Here is a 21498-nt window from a genome sequence, read left to right as displayed (position 1 = left end):
GTGCTACAATGCAATCAATTCACACTGGACTTGTAAGGGCAGGTCTGTACAAATTTTCTTGTAGTCCATCAAGGGCTCCAACTTCAATTGGACCACCACTATACAAGGTTTAATACACCAGCAACAAAACAATAAATCTAAGTGGTGGAAGAGACAATAGAGTAGCCTAACTGACCTACCAGTCTTTTTCATACACCTCTCTCAAAAGATTTATAACTTGACAATTACAGTTACTGACACATTTTTAAGAAAAATTATGAAATCAAAGAAACAATGGACTCCACTGATTATCAATGATACACTGGAACCTATCTTTATAACCAAAAATAAAAATAAATAAAAAATAAGCTTGCCAAATGAGGAAGAATGTTTGGAGCTGTGATCTCATGCATACACTACATAACAGTGAAACAATAGACTTCCTAATTCCTCTGGATGTATATGCTAGAAACATCATACACTTCTTTCCTCACAGAACATGGAACATTAGTTCCCAGTCTGTTGAAATTCCAGCCAGGACTTACATGACTGCCAAATTGATTACATCAACCCAAGAGTAGAGATGATACAATTTGCAACCAGAGGATGCCCTATATCCCATGACTCCTTTATGCCATGGTATCACATTTTAAAAAAGCAGAAACAGAAACTTACATTGGTGGAAAACTGCAGGTATGGATCTTTTCAAACTGGAAGCCTGAAAATATACATACCCAGGACTTCCCTATTATTTCTACATGATTCTTCCAGTACCACTACTCATGGCATGGGGCATTGGAGGCTTTGTGGCCCATAAGCCCAAACTCATTATATTATATGCAGGAATTCTGCATAAAGGACATCAATTTGATAAGGTATATGTTTTTCCCATAGGGTGGAAATCCTGTGAATTCAAAGAAGGCAGCCTGATATCATGCATTATTGATAGAGGAAGTTAAGATGAGAGCAATAAATTCTTCACAGCTCACTACAAGTTGGCATTTGTCAACTCCCTTACTTCCCCACCCATGGTTACTGGAGAGCCCATAGTGATGCCTCACCTTAGTCTATCTGCAAGACATAATTACACCTAGGATCCAGAAGATCTTACTTTCCTTCAATCTCAAATCATGGCTCCCACCCAAAGAAATTCAGGCTCTGAGCCTGAATCTAAGAGAATACCAGTCTTCTCCTACTCCTCAGGAAATAGGTTTGCTGCAAGAAAACCTTTACAGTTGATTGTTGCTGGAGATACATTTGTTGGTTCTTTACTTGTAGCTAGCAAGGCTTCTCCTGTTCTTTCTAAAGTCAATGCAGATACAGGGGACATCAGAAATCTTACTGAACAGCAAACACTGGCTATTAACACTTTGTCTGATGGACTAGCAAACTGCTGTGAAATTGTTAATAATTCTTACATGTGGTCCCAATTGGCACTGTGCATGCCTCAAGGAACAGGGAATGGAATGCAATGAGCATAGTATTTAAAAAAGCCTTTTAGATATGTAAAGAGAGCTTAGTCAGGAACCCCACTACATTTAAGGCTGTACCTGATAACCAGAACCCAGAGATAATACTCACACTCAAGATAACCAGGACAGCATATAAGCAGATACCAAGAGCAATGCTCTGCTCTGCATATGTGGAGAGACATCACCTTGATCAGCCCTGTAGCTAGCGTATCTCCCCCAATAAGACTGGACATGACCTTAAGCTAAGATACATCACATAGGGGAGCAGCCTTGGCAAAATAGGCTTAGAATCTTAGAAATTCAGAGTATGAACTTTGTGTGACGAACCTCAGCATGATAAAATATAGCCTTTGTTTTACTTACTATGCATATCTGCCTTCTTGCTCACAAAAAGTAGGATCACTTTCCTATGACTGATGATTGATGTAAATCTGAATCAGAGTGAGGAAAGGAAAACTTTTACAAATCAAATTCAAGATAACAGATTTTTAAAGAAATAATGTATGATTTGTGTTATACACCCAAAGCAACTTGTTTTGCTCTAATTACTTTGAGTTGCAAGCATTTTTTAAAACAAATATATCCCCATTTTTATGTGTATGTTTGTGTGTTCAAGAGAATGTTTCCCATGTGTGTATAGATGACACACCAGAAAAGAGGATGTCTTATCTCCTGAACCTGGAGTACAAGTGGTTATGAGCCTCCCAATTAGGATGCTGGGATCTGAACTCAGGTCATCCCCAAGAAGAATATGTGCTGAGCTACCTATCAAGCCCTGTAAAAATTTTTTAACCATTAATCTGAAAATCTTTCCCAGATTAACAACAACAACAAAACCTAAATAAATAAAGAAGCAAATTACCCTCGGAAACATGGTGCATCAATATTAAGATGTTGTATGTAGTCAATCTGCAGCAAAAACTGAATATAATCCAAAGACAATGCCCAACAATTTGTAACAGGAAAGCTGATTCCAAAGCTACATGCAAATTGGAAATACTCAGAATGCTCATTAGGATTATGAAAAAACAGTACACACACTGACACAATTTGTGTATATATGTGTATATTTACCACAAAAGCTAGAATAATCCAGAATGTATATAATATTTGTGAAAAAAATAAAGGGGATGGAGAGAAAAAGCCAAGAGCAAAACACAAAACTATAGTCAACATTTAACCACAAAGCCAACGGAAACTCAACCAAGAAAAATGTGATCTTGACCAATGTTACCCTACTACCTATGGTTTTATGTGTATAGAAATTAAATAAACTGGACTTCACAAGTCTCACAAAATTAAACTGTTATGTTTCTGACCCTCCAGCTACAGATAATTCTTTCAGAGAGAACCCATGCCTTAGAGCCCTCTCTGCAAATGGAGGTGAGCTCCTCCAGAGCCTACTGTGGTTCTAAAGCCCCTCATGCCCCTTGTGGTTTGAGGCAAACCCAGCCCCAATGATGCCCAATCACAAAACAATATAGAAGAATAATTTAATGTCTGCTTCCTGCCACGTGGATTATGGCAAAAATATAGAATATGACCTATCCACCTGCCCAACACCATGCAAACCTGGGATACCTTTGGAGCTCAGAAACTACTTTTGTCCCCAGGAACTGAACTTTACCATGGTGGCTGGCAATAGCAGAAAGTTAAAAGCATTCTAATCATGTATTACTGAAGGATGAACCCCATTCCTCCTTTCTACCAGTTTCTAAACTATCTGGAACATTTATAAGACAGCTCAGCCAACCTTCTCTTCCTGGTCAGGGGACAGTGGCCCCCACTTTCACCACGGCAATGGCTTGTGGTCTTCCTTACAGCTCCCTACAGCAGAACCAGAGGAGAATCCTGGAAAGAACCTATAAGCTACCTCCCACTGGTGCTTCTGATTGATAAGCCTTCCCAGAGTCTCTCATTCACTAGTATCACACAGCTTGGCCTCAGGAAATTACCAGTTACCCTATTGGGTGAGAAGAGATCGAATGACTCATACAGCATAGGCTTTCCTAGCTCTGCCCTAGTCTGGGAAATTTGTAGTTTAGTAGAATCTTCCATTCTCTCAGAGCACTTACTATTCCTCTTTCAAGGTACAGGGTCCTTTGTGTGCACATTCCATTACACACTCAACTTCTGTAGTCTGAAGGTTTCCTGTGTCCTGCCCAGTCCTGTAGCTGCTCAGACCCAAGTAAACACACAGAGGCTTATATTATTTACAATTTGTATAGTCTATGGCAGGCCTCTTGCTAGATAGCTCTTATATCTTAAATCAACCTATAACTATTAATCATATTGCCACATGTTCCGTGACTTTACCTGTGTGCTGTTCTCTGGACGGTGGCATGGCATCTCTCTCTCTACACCTCACCTTTCCCTTTCTTGTCTCTCTCCTTTCCTGTCTGCCTCTAAGCTGCCTTGCCATAGGCCAAAGCAGTTTATTTATTAACCAATGGGAACAACATATATTCACAGCATCAAGATATCCCCCAGCAAACTTCCAGTGCATTCAGCCCTTTGCTTCATAGATGAGAGGTCCTGCAGTCAAACACAGGTTACATTCAAACAGTAACTATTATTAAAACAAAAAGAGGCCACGGATTACAACACAATGAAGGGTCACTGGGAGGGCTTGAAGGCAGGAAAAAAGATAATGGAAATGATGTAATTATAATCCAAAAAAATCACGTTAAAAAGTTGAAACAGGCTTTATGGCCATGTGCTCCAGAGATTAGGGATTTGTATGAGAGCACACCAAGTACTACTCAAGCCATTTCTCTTAGGATGTACATCTTAAATCTGGAATACACAGTCATGTCAGGCAGGGACACACCATTTTATCCAGTTCTTCTATTTTCTTTGAACTAGTGTTAACTATAGTAATTTGGTTTCATAAAAATTCACTTCTTCAGCCAGATTCTTGATTGTCTGGTCTCTGAACCTAAGAAATGGCCAGTCAGGACATTTATTCATCATCTAAAACTGATTGCCTCACTACTCATAATTAATGTTAACTACTGTCAAAACAGGAAAGCTTTTACCCTCCTTCCTGCCACTCCCTTTCAATGCTATTACTACACTTGCTTTACAGTTGGTCAGTGAACCCAATTCTTACACAAATCCCTCTTCATTTGTAAGTTCACAATAAAAGTCAGAGAAGTTGAATGACAATCATTCACTAGTCTATGTTTCCTTCTTACTGACAAGTCAAGGCCCAGCATGGAAGGAGTTGCAGGACTGTCATTCCAGCACTGGGCAGCAAAGTCAGGATTAAATGTTCAAAGCAATTCTCAATTACATAGTGTGAGGCAAGTCTGAGTTACAGGAGAAATTGATCTAAACCAGTGGTTCTCAACCTTCCTAATAGTGTGAACCTTTAATACAGTTCCTCATGTTGTGGTGACCACCCCCTAACAATAAAGTTATTTTCACTGCTACTTCATAACTATAATTTTGCTGTTGTTAGGAACTGTAATATAAATATCTGTGTTTTCTAATGGTCTTAGGCCACTCCTATAATAGATCATTTGATCCCCCAAAAGGGAACCTCAAACCCCCAAGTTGAGAACCACTGCTCTAAATTGAAAGAAAGAAAGAAAGAAAGAAAGAAAGAAAGAAAGAAAGAAAGAAAGAAAGAAAGAAAGAAAGAAAGAAAGAAAGAAAGAAAGAAAGAAAGAAAGAAACAGCACTTGAGGGAAAAAAACGGAATGAAATTCTTAATGACATAGAAACATTAGAAAATAGAAACAAATAGAGATTAGAGCAATAATGAAAAATTATTTAAAGAAAAGGAAACCAATAATAGACTTTAAAATGATAAACATTTTTGGAAGAACACTTAGCTATACTGACTTTGAAACAGACTAGGCACTTCCCTGGTAGGGAGAATGCCATTAATAATACATTGTATGACTTTGTCTCATGTAAAATGTTAGCCTCTGAGTGCTGTAAGCTGACACAGAGTTACAGCCAACTGTCTCAAACCTCTGAGCTGACTTAACTGTGTCAATCGGGACTGCAGATATCTGCATAGGAGAGTTCCCTAATTAGAAACTGAATACTGAGTAGTTCAAATTATCCTTCCTAAATTGTACACCCACCAATTCTGTCTGTTCATTCACATGCAAGGAATTAATACAAGGAATTAAATTACACAGAAAATCACTCACTCTGCCCCAGCAGGTCCTTCTTTATGATGGAAACCCCTGAAGCTCACTGCCTTAAACTTCAGTCTGTAATCTAGCAATTGTCTACTCTGTTTCTCCCTGCAGTGTACACAATATTCCTCCTCCTCTGGTATGAAGGGAGAATCTATGTACCACACATAAGTCCTTGTCTTGTTACTGCAATGGACAGTCCACTATGTGACTCAAACTGGTAATTTTAGAATTGAGTAGTGCTAAAGACCTGTAATCCAAGAATTCAGGGTGGTTATTCAGAGGGATAGCAAGGGCAATGCCCTGTGTGGCTACAGACAAGGTTCAAGTTCAACTCAATCAACATAGGAGACCTTGAATCAAAACTGCTTTTCAAAAAGACTGGAGATGCAACGTTCTAGAATTAATGTTGGTTGTGACCCTTGAGCAGCATGTCAGACACCTGTTCTTTGCTGTGGTAGTCTGGTAGTAAATCAGGATTTCTCCTTTGTTATGCAAATTTAGCTTATCATGCTAATCTCTAACAGGCATGTTAACATACTACTTATCTTCGGAGTATTTTGGAGGCAGCCGTCCCTTAGCTAAATTCTACTTTATGTGACTTAAATGTCTCCTAAGAATTGGTAAATCCTTACATCAATTCTATTACCATCAATTCTACTCTTCCACATCACAGTTTAGCAGTGGAGTGCTACTCTACACTGGAGATACGGTTTACAATCTCCACAGAATTAACTCCAGATGGCAGATGGATCCTAATCCTAAATGTTAAATGTTAAAACTGCAGAACTTCTGGAAGATACTGGTGAGACCAGGAGTCTCCAAGTTTGGCAAATCTGCCTTCCATAGTGACAATACAAGCACTACAGGCGCCGGCATTTCAGTGACGTCAACAAGGATATTTCTATGGACAGTTCAGCTCCCAGTGCCCTGCACAGATGCAGCCCATGGAGTGAAGTTACTTACAGGCTGCCACCCCAGCCCAGGGAATTGCAAGGACCACTCCGAACTATGCTTCTGGCCGCTGGATTCCACCCAGCCGGAGAATGACCCACAACAGCGACTCCGGAGCCACTCCTCCCTTCCTGGGAACAGCAGTCCCTCACTCACCATGCCCAGCCACTCCTACCTGCCTGGGGACTACAGCCCCTCACTCACCATGGTGCAGCAGACAAGCTTGCCTACACTCTCGGCACAAGGATGCCCACAGCGCAGCACACAGGCCAACTTCCGACTTCCTCAGTAGAGTTGAGCCCGGTGCACGGAAGAACCCGCCCATCTGACTGGTGGAGGCTCTGATTGGTTAGTGGGGCCTGAGTGACAGGACCATTTGAGTTGAAGAGACACAACCCAGCCCTGGCTTCCACACCTGCAGATATCTATCCCACATTGGCTGGAGATTTAAGGCAAATTCAACAGCAAGTCTCTGGATAATATGAACCAATGAATTCCGTTTTTAAATGAAGTACACAAATTCAGAAGGAAGCTAATCAGACAATGTCGCACAAGAAGAAACAGGTTATCTCAAGAACATTATAAATCATTTCCACAGCAACATTGGGACTGATAAGCACAGCCCCATGTGTGAAAAGAATTGGGTTCTCAGGATCGGAAGCAACTCCTTCCCAAAGGCCTTGGCCACAGACCTTTACCAGCTCTCCCAAGTGTATTCCTAGTTTTAGAGAAGGAGCTTTGTTTTTGCTCTATACTTCAGAGACTTTGGGAAAGCTCTTGAGACCTGGGCAGGTTGCCAAGCTCAGAGAGACCTATTTTCGCAAGTATCTTCTAGAAGTTCTTCACTTTGAATTTGACAGTTAGGTGTAAAATCCATTTGGAGTTAACTTCATGGAAGTTGTAAATGGCATCTCATGTACTGGGTAGCACTTCACTTCGAAGCTTTGATATTCAAGAGTAGAATTGGTGATATAAAGGATTGACAAACATAGGAGACAATAAATCACACAATGGATAATTTACCTAAGGGAGAGCTGCCTCTAAAATACCCCAAAGGTAAGTAGTATGTTAATCAGGCCTGTTAGAGATTAGGATGCTAGGATATAAAAGATTGTTCACCTTTTATGAATACTGTTATTGGTCACACATCTGTGGTTAAAATAGCTAATGGGATACTTATCCATACAGAGGATAGAAAGACCCTCTGTATATAGATCTCTCTGTTGTAAGCTGGAGCAACATAGTTTTAGGAAGGATTTCTTAGTTGTTTTGTACTGGATTTTGTACACATTAATTTGATAATGTTTGTTATGTGTTTGCTGTCTCTCCGTATCAGTTACATATATCCATTAAAAAACAAAAGCATGGCTATAGCCTTGTACTATATGAAGACTGCCTTGTGTTTTTTCTAAAATTTAGTTTAACAGATTGTACCTAGGAAATATAAATTCATTATATTATATTATAAAGTTTCTTTTTTAATTTATTTATTTTATACTTTAATTTTACATATAGCCACCGATTCCCTTGTTCTCCCCCCTCCCAAACCATCGCCATCTCCCCCCTAGGCCACCCCCCATTCCCATCTCCTCCAGAGCAAAGACTCCCCTGAAGATTGAGTTCAACCTGGTAGATTCAGTCCAGGCAGGTCCAGTCCCCTCCTCCCAGGCTGAGCCAAGTGTCCCTGTATAAGCCCCAGGTTTCAAACAGCCACCTCATATGCTGAGTACAGGACCTGGTCCCACTGCCTGGATGCCTCCTAAACAGATCAAGCTAATCAACTGTCTCACTTATCCAGAGGGCCTGATCCAGTTGGGGGCTCCTCAGCTATTGGTTCATAGTTCATGTGTTTCCATTCATTTGACTATTTGTCCCTGTGCTTTTTCCAATCTTGGTTTCAATAATTCTCGCTCATACAAACCCTCCTCTTTCTCACCAATTGGACTGCTGGAGCTGCACCTGGGGTCTGGCCGTGGATCTCTGCATCCGGTTCCCTCAGTCATTGGATGGGGTTTCTAGCACAACAATTAGGGTTTTGTCCATCCCATCACCAGAGTAGGTCAGGTAGGCCTGTCTCTCAACCATTGCCAGTGATCCATTGTAGGGGTATCTTTGTGTATTTCTGTGGGCCTTTCTAGCACTTTGCTTCTTCCTATTCCATGTGGTCTTCATTTATCATGGTCTCGTATTCCTTGTTCTCCCTGTCTGTTCTTGATCCAGCTGGGATCTCCCGCTCCCCTAAGCTCTCTTTCCCTTGACCCTGGCCCTTCATTATCCCCACTCACGTCCATGTTGTTCATGTAGATCTCATCCATTGCTGTCATTGGGCAAACCCTGTGTCTTTCTTGGGGTACTGTTTTCTAGGTAGCCTCCCTGGAGTTGTGAGTAGCAGTCTAGTCATCTTTGTTTTACATCTAGTATCCTCCTATGAGTGAGTACATACCATGTTTGGCTTTCTGAGTCTGGGTTACCTCACTCAGAACGATTTTTTCTAGATCCATCCATTTGCCTGCAAACCTCATGATGTCATTGTTTTTCTCTACTGAGAAGTACTCCATTGTGTATATGTACCACGTTTTATTTATCCATTCTTCAGTTGAAGGGCATCTAAGTTGTTTCCAGGTTCTGGCTATTACAAACAATGTTGATATGAACATAGCAGAGCAAGTGCCCTTGTGGTATGATTGAGCATTCCTTGGGTATATGCCCAAGAGTGGTATAGCTGGATCTTGGGGGAGATTGATTCCCAATTTTCTAAGAAAGCACCATATTGAGTTCCAAAGTGGTTGTACAAGCTTGCATTCCCACCAGCAGTGGAGGAGAGTTCCCCTAGCTCCACATCCTCTCCAGCATAAGGTGTCTTCAGTGTTTTTGATCTTAGCCATTCTGAGTTGTCTTGATTTTCATTTCCATGATAATTAGGGATGTTGAGCAATTCCTTAAATGTCTTTCAGCCATTTGAGTTTCCTCTGTTGAGAATCTCTGGTTAGTTCTAAGGCCATTTCTTAATTGGACTGTTGGGCATTTTGATATCTAATTTCTTGAGTTCCTTATATATTCTGGATATCAGTTCTCTGTCAGATGTGGGGTTGGTGAAGAACTTTTCCCATTCTGTAGGCTGTTGCTTTGCCTTGTTGACCGTATCCTTTGCTCTACAAAAGCTTCTCAGTTTCAAGAGGTCCCATTGATGATTGTTTCTCTCAGTGTCCATGCTACTGGTGTTATATTTAGGAAGTGATCTCCTATGCCAATGCGTTCAAGACTACTTCCTATTTTCTCTTCTAGCAGATTCAGAGTTGCTGGATTTATATTGAAGTCTTTGATCCACTTGGACCTAAGTTTTGTGCACAGTGACAGATATGGATCTATTTTCAGCCTTCTACACATTGATATCCAGTTATGCCAGCACCATTTATTGAAGATGCCTTCTTTTTTTCATTGTACAGTTTTGGCTTCTTAGTCAAAAATTATGTTTATAGGAGTGCCAATTAATGTCAGGGTCTTGAATTCGATTCCATTGGTCTACATGTTGGTTTCTATGCCAGTACCAAGCTGTTTTTATTACTGTAGCTCTATAGCAGAGCTTGAGGTCATGAATCGTAATGCCTCCCGGGGTTGTCTTATTGTACAGGATTCTTTTGGCTATCCTGGGTTTTTTTGTTTTTCCATATGAAGTTGATTATTATTCTTTCCAGGTCTGTGAAGAATTGTGCTGGTATTTTGATAGGGATTGCATTGAATCTGTAGATTGCTTTTGATAAGATTGCCATTTTTACTAAGTTTACCCTGCCTATCCATGAGCATGGGAGATCTTTCCATTTTCTGACATCTTCAATTTCTTTATTCAGGGACTTAAAGTTCTTGTCATATAGGTCCTTCACTTGCTTGGTAAGTGTTACCCCAAGGTACTGTATATCATTTGTGGCTATTGTAAAGGGTAATGTATCTCTGATTTCCTTCTCAGCCTGTTTGTCAATTGTATATAGGAGGGTTACTGATTTTTTTGAGTCGATCTTGTATCTTGATATGTTGCTGAAGGTGTTTATAAGCTGTATCAGTTCCTTGGTTGAATCTTTGGGGTCACTCAAGTATACTATCATATCATCGGCAACTAGGAAAAGCTTGACTTCTTCCTTTCTAATTTGTATCCCCTTAATCTCCTTATGTTGTCTTATTGCTCTGGATAGAACTTAAAGTACTATATTGAATAAGTATGGGGAGAGCAGACAGCCTTGCCTTGTTCCTGATTTTAGTGGAATTGCTTTGAGTTTCTCTCCCTTTAATTTGATGTTGGCTGTTGGCTTGCTGTAAATTGCCTTTATTAAGTTTAGGTATGTTCCCTGTATGTTCCCTGTATTCCTGATCACTCCAAGACCTTTATCATGAAGGGATGCTGGATTTTGTCAAATGCCTTTTCTGCATCTAGTGAAATGATCATGTAGTTTTTTCTTTGAGTTTGTTTATATGGTGTATTACATTGACGGACTTTCGTATGTTGAACCACCCTTGCACCCCTGGGATGAAGCCTACTTGATCATGGTGGATAATTGTTTTGATGTGTTCTTGGAGTCTGTTTGCCAGTATTTTATTGAGTATTTTTGCATCAATGTTCATGAGGGAGATCTGTCTGTAGTTCTCTTTCTTTGTTGTATCCTTGTTTGGTTTAGGAATCAGGGTAATTGTAGCCTCATAGAAGGAGTTTGGTAATGTTCCTTCTTTTTCTATTGTGTGAAACAATTTAGAGAGTATTGGTATTAGCTCTTCTTTGAAGACCTGGTAGAATTCACTGAAACCATCTGGTCCTGGGCCTTTTTTGGTTGGGAGACTTTTAATGACTGTTTCTATTTCCTTAGGGGTTATTGGGCTATTTAAGTAGTTTATCTGGTCTTGATTTAATGATCAGTGATTGTTCATGCCTGTTATTTTTTGGTGGTAGTGTGTGTGTACTTCTCTTCTTTGGGGTTTACTGCTGTGGCTTTATCTATTGCCTGTGTTTTCAAGGGTGTACTGACTTCCTTAGGTTGGTATTTTCCTTCTAGTGCTTTTTGTAGGGCTGGGTTTGTAGATAAGTATTGTTTAAATCTGGCTTTGTCTTGGAATGTCTTGTTTACTCCATTTATGGTGATTGAAAGTTTTGCTGGGTATATTAGCCTAGGCTGGCATCCATGGTCTCTTAGTGTCTGCATTACATCTGTCCAGGTCCTTCTGGCTTTCAAAGTCTCCATTGAGAAATCAGGTGTTATTCTGATGGTTTTGCCTTTATAAGTTACTTGGCCTTTTTCCTTTGCTGCTCTTAATAGTCTTTCTTTATTCTGTACATTTAGTTGCTTAATTATTATGTGTGAGGGGACTTTTTTGTGGGCCTAGTCTGTTTGGTGTTCTATAGGCTTCTTGTATCTTCATATGCATTTCCTTCTTTAAGTTGGGAAAGTTTTCTTCTATGATCTTGTTGAATATATTTTCTGTGCCTTTGAGTTGGTATTCTTCTTCCTCTATCCCTATTATTCGTAGGTTTGGTCTTTTCATGGTGTCCCAAATTTCTTGGGCATTTTGGGTCATGACTTTGTTGGCTTTAGTGTTTTCTTTGACTGATGAATCTATTTCTTCTACCGTATCTTCAACGCCAGAGATCTTCTCTTCCATCTCTTGCATTCTGTTGGCTATACTTGCATCTGAAGTTCCTGTTCGTTTACTCAGTTTTTCTATTTCCAGCATTCCCTCTGTTTGTGTCTTCTTCATTTTTTCTATTTCCCTTTTCAGGTCTTGAACTGTTTCCTTCATCTGTTTCATTGCTTTTTCATGGTTTTCTTTCAGGGCTTTATTGTTTTCTTCCAGGGCTTTATTGTTTCCTTCTGCTTTATTTGTCCTTTCCTCTAGTTTTTTTTATAGCATTTTTCCCATTTCTGTTTGTCTTTTCCTCAATTTCATTTGTGATTCCTTCTATATAAGCCTTCTTATCTACCTTCTTCATCATGTTATTCATAAGGCTGGTTTCTTCTGATTCTTCCACTTTTTGATGTTAAGGTCCCAATGTTGGAGGCGGGCTAGGTTCTGGTGATGCTGTATTGCTCTTCATTTTGTTGTGTGTACTTCTGCCTTGACGTCTGCCCATCTCCTTATGGATTCATTCTTGGTCTTATCAGCGTACTTGGTCCAGACAGAGCTGACTGATTCAGGAAGCCTCTCTCTCTTTTCCAGATGGGAGCTCCAGGGTGGGATGGGAACTCTTGTCCAGATGGGAGGTCTGGAGCAGGATGGGAGCTGGGGGATCGTCTCTAAGTTTCAGGAAGTGGCTGAGGTCTCGGGCGGATGGGCGTGGGGGCAGGTTGTGGAGATTGCAGGGTCTGCCAGGGGTCTTGGAGAAGGGGAGCCTTCCCATTGGGGGTGGAGGGGATCCTGCCTGATGGCCAGAACCTGGGGCCAAGTTGGAGAGGTCTTCCCTGGAATGGCTGGTGCCCAGCGATGGGATCTAGGCTGAGCCCAGGCACTCACCTCTTGTCCAGATGGGAGGTCCGGGTCAGATTGGGAGCTTGGTATCTTGCCTTTTAATAATAATACTTAGTATTTCTTTCCACAGTGTCTCTCACCCTTTCTCTTTCTGTCTCTGTCTCTGTCTCTCTCTCACACACTCTCTTTTTCTCTCTCTCCCCTATGTTCAATTCTCTCTTCAGGGAGAAATAATACTTACTATATTTTCCTTATGTTTTAGTTTATTGGGTATAATTTGTTTAGGCTGTTCATGACGTGGAAAATTTTCCATTCTTCTTCAATCATCACAGTTTTCCTGGGTATATTACTTTAGGTCTGCTGTTAGAGTGTTTAAGACTTAGGATCCATTGCTCCAGGTTCTGATGGATTTCAGTTTTCACTGAGAAATCAGCTGTCACTGACAGATTCTCTTTTATATGTGACTTGCATTTTTTCTCTTTTAGTTTTCCATATACTTTCTTTGTTATGTATAGTTATTGTTTTAGTATATCCTAGGGATTTTCATTTCTGATCTTGTCTATTTGGTATTCTTTTGTGCTTTTTGTTTTTGTATGGATGTGTCTTTCCTTGAAGTGCGGTGTTTTCTTCTATGATCATGTTGAAGATCTGTGCTATTAACTTGGTATGTGTATCCCTCATCTGTACCAATAATCAAAAGTGCTGTGGATATTGCTCTGCATAAATAAAATGCTGACTGGCCAGTAGCCAGGCAGGAAGTATAGGTGGGATAATGAGAGAGGAGAATGCTGGGAAATGAAAGGCTGAGTCAAGAGAGATGCTGCCAGCCACCTTCAACATGAGAAGATGTTATGATACTAGTAAACCACAACCCAAGTGGCAACTTATAGATTAATAGAAATGGGTTAATTTAAGATATAAGAACTAGATAACAAGAAGCCTGCCATGGCCATACAGTTTATAAGTAATATAAGTCTCTGTGTGTTTATTCAGTTGGGTCTGAGCACCTGCGGGACTGGTGGGTGAGAGAGACTTGTCCTGACTGTGGGACAGACAAGACTGGAAAAAAACTCCAGCTACACAAAAGGGTGTTTTTCAGATGGTGTTCTACATGTCTTATGTCTTCTGTGTGTGTTATAAGTGTTCATATGCCTTTGAGTTCCCATCTTAACCTCATTTCATGCTGGACTATACAACTCTAAGGTAATGCTGTTAATCCCCAAGTTGTTTTGGTCAAAATGTTTTATCACAACAGTAGAAAGCTAGTAGGACAAATATGAAGCTGCAGAGATTTTTCTGATTTTAATTTGTTCATGATGTTTAATAAGCAAATGCATGAATATTATAAAAGAAATTAGAATTTCTAAGTGTCAGAAAATCTATAGGCATTTCAAACTTATTCTCTTTGAGATTATGTATGAAAGATACTTTATAGGTACTTTAATATTTTGATTAGAATGTCATAACTTGGGCTGGAGAGATGGCTCAGAGGTTAAGAGCATTGACTGCTCCTAGAGGTCCTGAGTTCAATTCCCAGCAACCACATGGTGGTTCACAACCATCTGTAATGAGATCTGGTGCCCCCTTCTGGCCTGCAAGCATATATGCAGACAGAACACTATATACACAATAAATAAATAAACTTAAAAAAAAAAAGAATGTCATAACTTTATATGACTGTGAGATGCATAGGTGAAATTTTTATAAAACATGTTAAGCAAAGGATGAATTCTTTCCTCTGGGATACAATGATGTTACATGAATATTACTATCTTATGGAAAAGTATCAATTATATCCAGATGTAGTGAGTAGCCATTCCAACCTTGATCTGGAAGTTCCAATCTCCATTTAGGCTTTAGTAACTGTCACGTCTATGAGGTGGGGTCAAGAGAGGACCCTGAAGACCCAAGATCCCAATGCGCTGGCTCTCTTTGGTTCCTGGACCTTGGACGCTGGAGGTAGACCAAGCAGAGTTCTCCAGAGAATACTGCTGACTGCGCCACACCTTCCCCAGACCCTGTGATCTACCTATCCCTTCATTTGTAAGTTATGCCACTAAATAAACCTCCCTTTTAACTATGTGGAGTGGCCTTAATAATTTCACCAATATCCAACCACCACCGTTGTTTTATGGAGAAGACCAAAGTGAATTTAGCCAATAATGTGGAATCAAGATGAGTTTCTTCACACCACCATTTAAAAGTGTTATATTATTTTTCCTGAATATTACAATGTGCATTTTATCAGCCTTTATAAATATGGAATTTGAGGTGGATTGTATTGTTTATCCTTAAAAAAATTCACCCTTATCCATCATGTGTATATATTGTACTTGAAAGATTTACTATTTCAGATTATGTAAGGAGAAATGTGATGCTTAGATGCATTAATGAGAAAAATTTGGCTTATTAATTTACATTTAATATATATACTTTTAACAAATATTTCTTTATTTGAACTTTCATAGGTTTAATTATGCCCATGTCTACAGGATCCTTTGTTTCTGTTTCTGTAAAGTACCCAAAGGCATAGAATTCTTCAGAATTTTGAGGATTGTATTTCTATAATACAGGTATGTATAGCACACTAAATTTGAATAAGCTTTTGTATTATTGGTCTTGTTGACCCTTTTGAAATAAATTATTCCTCCAAACTTGTGTCTTGTTCAATTCTTTTGGAATATGTTTTCAATGCATTCAATGAGTGCCTAAACCTGAATAATGTGTTTGTTAGTGATATTATGTTCAATTTTGGTTAACAGTAGTATATATATAACCATTAAGGGCCATTCATAAAAATAAAGATCTATTTATTTATTCATTTATTTAGGTTTTTCAAGACAGAGTTTCTCCATTTAACTTTGGCTGTCCTGGAATTCATTCTGTAGACCACGTTGGCCTCAAACTCAAAGAGATCCCACCTGCCTCTGCCTCTCAAGTGCTGGGATTAAAGGACTGCACCATTACCACCCAGCCCATACAGGTCTTTTTTTCTTATCTCTTGTGGTTGATCATATATTGCAGCACATAGGTACCTCCCAAATTAACTTTAGATTGGACTTTGGTGTAGTAATCTTTGACAAATGTGACATTAGTAAACATCTTCCTTTCTAGCTTCTGAAAATTCATTTACCATGTTAAGAAGGCTAGGCTAACTTGCCATAGACAAAGAACAAATCACTAGCAAGTTCAAATGACAGACATGTTAGTGAACCCAGCTGCTAGATGGCTGAACATCCATGAGTTACCCAGCTAAGACCAGATAAAATGCCCAGCTAAACATTCTACAAAGAACTATGCTTGTCATGGATATCAAATTATGAAATATTATTACAATAAAGAATATGTTTAATACAACATAATCAAATACTTTTAATTCATATAATATACTTAATAGAACTCAAATAATAGAAAATAGAAAAACAGGAGATACTTTGGAGATAGATTTTTCTCAGTTGTGAATAGACTGAAGGAGGCATCACCTCAGATGCTTCTCTTAGTTTCTGCTTGGTGTTTTGATTCTTTTGCTGAAGAAGTCATTTATTTCTATACAGACAGGTTTTAAACCAAGTTCTAACAAATCCTTCCAGAAATTTTTAAAAGAGTTGCCAGAAGAATATTATAACAATAAATGAAGAAGAAGTAATATATAGTTATGGGGATTCTAGTCTCTAAATGAATGAGAAAAAAAAAGGACAGCTAACTAAACAGGATAATCCAGATTGGGCCTCAGACACCCTGCTGCAGTTGTCCTTTGTGCAGACCACTGTGGCATTTAATTGTCTTGGGTCAAAAGGTTGTTCCATAGTCACCGTTGAATGAAAAATATGTTATTTTAGTACAGATATCCTCTCAGAAACTAGACTTACCTTAGTTGTTATTGAAATAGATTCTAAAGGCTTTCTAAAACAATTAGGCAAATAACATCAAACAAAGAAATACCAGAAATATGAAGATGAAAGGACTAAAGATGTATGACTTCAAGTTCTGAATCTCATCCCCATTTTAGTCAGTGAGTTATAAACTAGTAGTTGTCTATAATCCCTGGGCTAACTGCTGACTTTAAATAAAACTTTATTATACTCAGTGTATTATTTCAGAAATTTATTGTGCAATGTATCTTATTTAAATCATTTAATAGGTTAATTATTTGGATATTTTATCTGTATTTAAGATGAAGCAAGTAGGATGCCAAACTATTTTGAAAGTAACAACACAGTAAACAGTGCCACAGGGCTTTGTTCTTTAGATTGCTTTGTATTTTAATCAAGTAATTTTTCTCAAAGATCCTAGTTCTTTCATTGATTTTAAAGAACTCTGACATCTTGTGTAGTCCCATGGATTTCTAATGAATAAAAAGATAGAACATGAACTTGAATATAGTGAGCGCCTCAAACAGGAATCAACTGGGAGTATTAATCGTGCACACGTATAGATTCCATTTACAGTCTTGACTGAAAAAGCACTCAAGTCTAGCCATAAAATGGTAAGTCCTGATCCTTCTGTCATTTGATTAACAATTATCTGGACTTATGGATGTTTTATTGGTGATATAAACTTTGAATCAGTCTTTCACTTCTTTCTACTCTGTCTTAGTATTTATAGCTCTCAATGTAGAAAGGTGCTGTCAGATTCACAAACCCACAGCAACTACAATCTACCCTGCCACTGATTTACCCTGTAATCTTGGGTACTACACCAAACCTTACTGAAGTTTTTCTTAATTTTCAGAGGTAGGATTATGGCAGTCATGGCTATTGCTAAATTGTGTAAAACATTTAAGGCTTACTGTAGTACAGTCTTGTACCTAATATGATAAACATGTTCCCATGTAGCATAAACTTCCCTAGATGGAGTATAGTGCTTTGAGGGATGCTGGATATTCAATAAATGTTTCCAATGATTATTTAGTGACTTATTTGAAATAAAACAGGCCAAAATATGGGACATATTTTTGATACACTTTGTTAGAGATGAAGGAATAATACCACATGAAAATTACTCATGTTGAATTACTTTAAATGCAAATGAAAACATTACAAATATTTCATATTAGAAGAATGAGCACTCTCAAATTTAATCACTGACCATGAAAGGAATTCTCATACTAGTGTGGAGTTCAAGGAAGAAGCTGACAAGGTAATGTGAGGCAGAGGTGAGTTCACAGGATCATGTCCATTGTGCCCCCTGCCATCATCCAGCAGGTAGTATCTTTGCTTAATCCAGTGGAAAAGACAAGAATGTATTTTCCTCTCATACTTGCCTTCTATAAATCAGTAAAACTTAAATTAGTTTTTTTTGTCTTTTAAAGTGATATTTTGCTAGCTTTCTCTTCCCTAGTCAAGGGGTTTCTAATGGTTATGCCAATTAGAGGATGGATTTGAAAGTGTTATATTCTCTGGGAATACTGTGGCCACAGAAGAAAAATAAATGATGCATACCAGAATTGGAGCAGGTAGCTCCTCATCATCTTCACAAATATCCATGAGGGTCTATCCAAACAGGTGCCCAGTGTTTAGGGCTGATGTGTCCAGACAGACACAGTCAGGGGCCTGCAAAAAAATCCAGTTTATGAAAGAACAAATTCTTCTAACTATTCTCTCTGAATCTGAGGAAGAATGGAGGTCATTACTTGTAGTAGTATGATGATTTTCCTAAATGGTAATTAGGAAACATTATAATAATTGCTTCAATACACAGTATACATTAAATAATTTCAAAGTGAACACAGGGGGCATGATGTAGATGGTGTAAGACATTTCACCAAATATTTTATCTACCTGGTCATTTATCGTTTCTTAATCACTCACTAAATAAATTAGGCTCACTATTGATAGGATCCTGATTCTGGGAACCAATATTAAGTCAGTTATTCAGAGCTCTAGATAAGTATCTTTCCCTTGAAATAGACTCAGAAGTCAGAAAACTAGTAAGGGACAATGAAGAGAAATTTCAAGGCAGGGGAAATAGAACACAATGATACAGAGAAGAAAAGTAAACATGGAGAAAGAGGTAAATGATATAGGAGTTAGAAAGCAGCATAGAGGAGTGAATACTAGGAGGATAACTAACATGAAAAAAATTTTGAAAAGCCATCTGGTAGACAACTATTGTAGAAGCTGCCTAAAATATATATACATATACATATGTAAAATAGTGTAAGTGGAGTTGCCCACTAACAGGTGATGATAACCAGGCTAGACTGCATAGTCTAATAAATGTAAGAATAGTGCTAGAAATGAGATATTCTTTGTGAGCTGTTGGCTAGTGGATCCCAAAGATTTCCAACAGGCTACTGACATTGATCTTGGTTACCCTCAGAACTTGACACTAAGCTATTGTTGGAGATAACATATGCTTGACTCACAGAAATGGAGAAATCAACCTGGTATGACCTGGAAGTTTCCTTCCATCTGTGCTATGCACACTACTGGAGAATAAGAGTAACCATCAATCTTATCTTGGTGTAACCCTGTAAGCTACAATAATAGATGTCCTGTCAAGATTTGCCCAGTGATGCAATAATTGCACAAATGCCGAGGGGTTACCAATGTTACATGTTCTGAATGTATTAAAGTCCAAACCTCAAGATGGAATACATAACTGACACCATCATCAGGACCAATAACCTTAACTAGATGGGCTGAGGCTTAAGCAAGAAACTATCACTATTTTTTTTACTAGTATATCTACATAGTATTAAACCAACCCTTAATAACTTATCATTATACAATAGATTAGTGCAATTCTAACTCCTCATCAGAGTTGTTTCTTTGGCAGTAGATAGTGATTTAACACCCAGATTTAATCCACAGCTGGTCTATGTGAAGAGAATAAAAGGCTGCAGAGTTCAGAATCCTGGTATCTCAAGAAGTCACAGTCCTTCCTCCTATGGCCTAGTGGTACTTTCACAAGAGAGCATAAAGACTGTAAGAGAGGAAAGAACTGTCTGACGACAATGAAACAATGTTTTCTACACACCAAGCAGCAGCTGCCAATATGAACTCACATGCACAGTTACGATAAATGCACAAGACATGTGCAAGCTCAAAATTCTAGAACTAATCCCAACATGGGGAATGGAGTTGGGCAGAAAGTATCACCCACATGTGATGAGCAATGGAAAATTCCTATCTGCCCAATAGTGAAATTCAGTTTGCTTTAAGGATGTGGTCTCCAATTGGTGCTCCAGTGGACGGCCACACACCTAAGTGTATATGGCCAAAATAAAACTGGGTTTTTAAAATTGTTTTAAGGAAAAATAAAGAGAACACAAAGTTGATGGGTTTAGAAAAAGGCATGAATGTGGGTGAAGTTGTGGAGTTGGGATTAAATGATAAATATACAATATATGAAATTGCAAAAGAATCAATAAAATCTGATTTTATGTTTAATCAGTTTTATTATGAATGAGACTATCTACCCATGAATGAACCCAGATGCAGCCAATATCTTCACAAGTATGGCACTGCCTCCTGCTTCTATGAAAGACCCCTAAATCAGTCCAGCCTTGAGATTACATGGACCTCCTACTGTGAGGCCGTGAACTTGCCCAGGAGCAACAAGTCCCTAAAAATGAACCTGCCTCTTACTTTTTAATTCAGCTCAATTGGATTTATTGCAGCAGGAGTTATCATTCATTTGGTGACCTCCTGCTTGGCAGTCCGGGTCCCAGAGGCGAGCTGCAGGACCCTCCTCTTTGTTCTACCCTGGCGGAAAGCCTGGCTAGATCAACCTGTAACTCCTTCTTTCTGGAGAGTGGTAGTTACACAGGCACCAGGTGCTTATTTGCTTTTGTTTTTGTTCTTTATTTCTGACATAAGTTGCAGCCACACTAGAAAAAGCCCACAGTAGAACAAAGGCAGCCTTTGTTCTGAAAAGACTTGGTGGCTCCAGAGACGCCTCCTCCCTAAGACTTCTCCATCCCATAATCCTCCCTCAGGCTACCTTAAAAAAGGATGCTCAGTGCTAACTTTGGGTTTATGCTGCAGCTTTAGGGGATGGGCAACTCTGGATGATTGAACTGTGATCTTCAGTCACCCCTGGGGTGTCTGCTGTGAATTTTTCTAAATTGGGGCTTTCCCAGGCCATAGACCCTAAGAGATGGCAATATATTTGGGATAATGAGTCCAAGTAGCCACCAGACGGCACCCTTGACTTGAACAGCCTTCTGATTCAGAAAATTTTTTAAATATTCTGTCAAGCAACCTGAGCTCCCTTTACATACAGGGATCCTGGGATTTACACTCCTAATGCTTCCCCTGGAGCCAGTGCTCCACAGCTCAGATTCTGCTGGCCAGGGTCAAACAGCTCTCAGCTGTGCTTCCACAGGGAGGGACAGACTGCCTGAAGCTCTGGCTTCCCCTCCTCGACCTCTGCCAGCTCTGTCCCCTACTCCTTCTACTCCTTCTCCTATTTAATCCACTCCACCCACCTTGCCCCCTACCATCATCCCTAAATCCCTTTATCCACCCCTTTCAGCTTCTACACAG

The 21498-nt window shown here is 39.2% G+C and overlaps 1 protein-coding gene across 9 annotated transcripts in view; it reads right to left on the bottom strand.

The window, feature by feature from the left end:
* The window catches only part of LOC102924514 (uncharacterized), a 90689-nt gene that overhangs the window by 46725 nt on the left and 22466 nt on the right, over positions 1-21498 (bottom strand). For 5 of the 9 annotated variants that reach the window (XM_076572003.1, XM_076572001.1, XM_076572002.1 and 2 more), the window contains exon 4: positions 18448-18558. The exons of 1 other annotated variant lie outside the window; for it this stretch is intronic. Coding sequence is in view for 2 of the 8 variants with exons in the window: in XM_076572007.1 (XP_076428122.1) it covers positions 18448-18492 (45 nt within the window). In the remaining 6 variants the exon portion in view is untranslated. Of the gene's footprint in view, positions 1-6763; positions 6884-18447; positions 18559-21498 lie in introns of those variants that run through there. 3 more of the 9 variants (XM_015988541.3, XM_042277524.2, XM_076572005.1) reach the window with 3 other exon arrangements.

This window comes from Peromyscus maniculatus, chromosome 5, assembly GCF_049852395.1.
Source record: "Peromyscus maniculatus bairdii isolate BWxNUB_F1_BW_parent chromosome 5, HU_Pman_BW_mat_3.1, whole genome shotgun sequence".
NCBI classification, from domain to species: Eukaryota; Metazoa; Chordata; class Mammalia; order Rodentia; family Cricetidae; genus Peromyscus; species Peromyscus maniculatus.
Note: the sequence above shows the minus strand (reverse complement) of the source record. Positions and strands in the feature narration are given on the sequence as shown.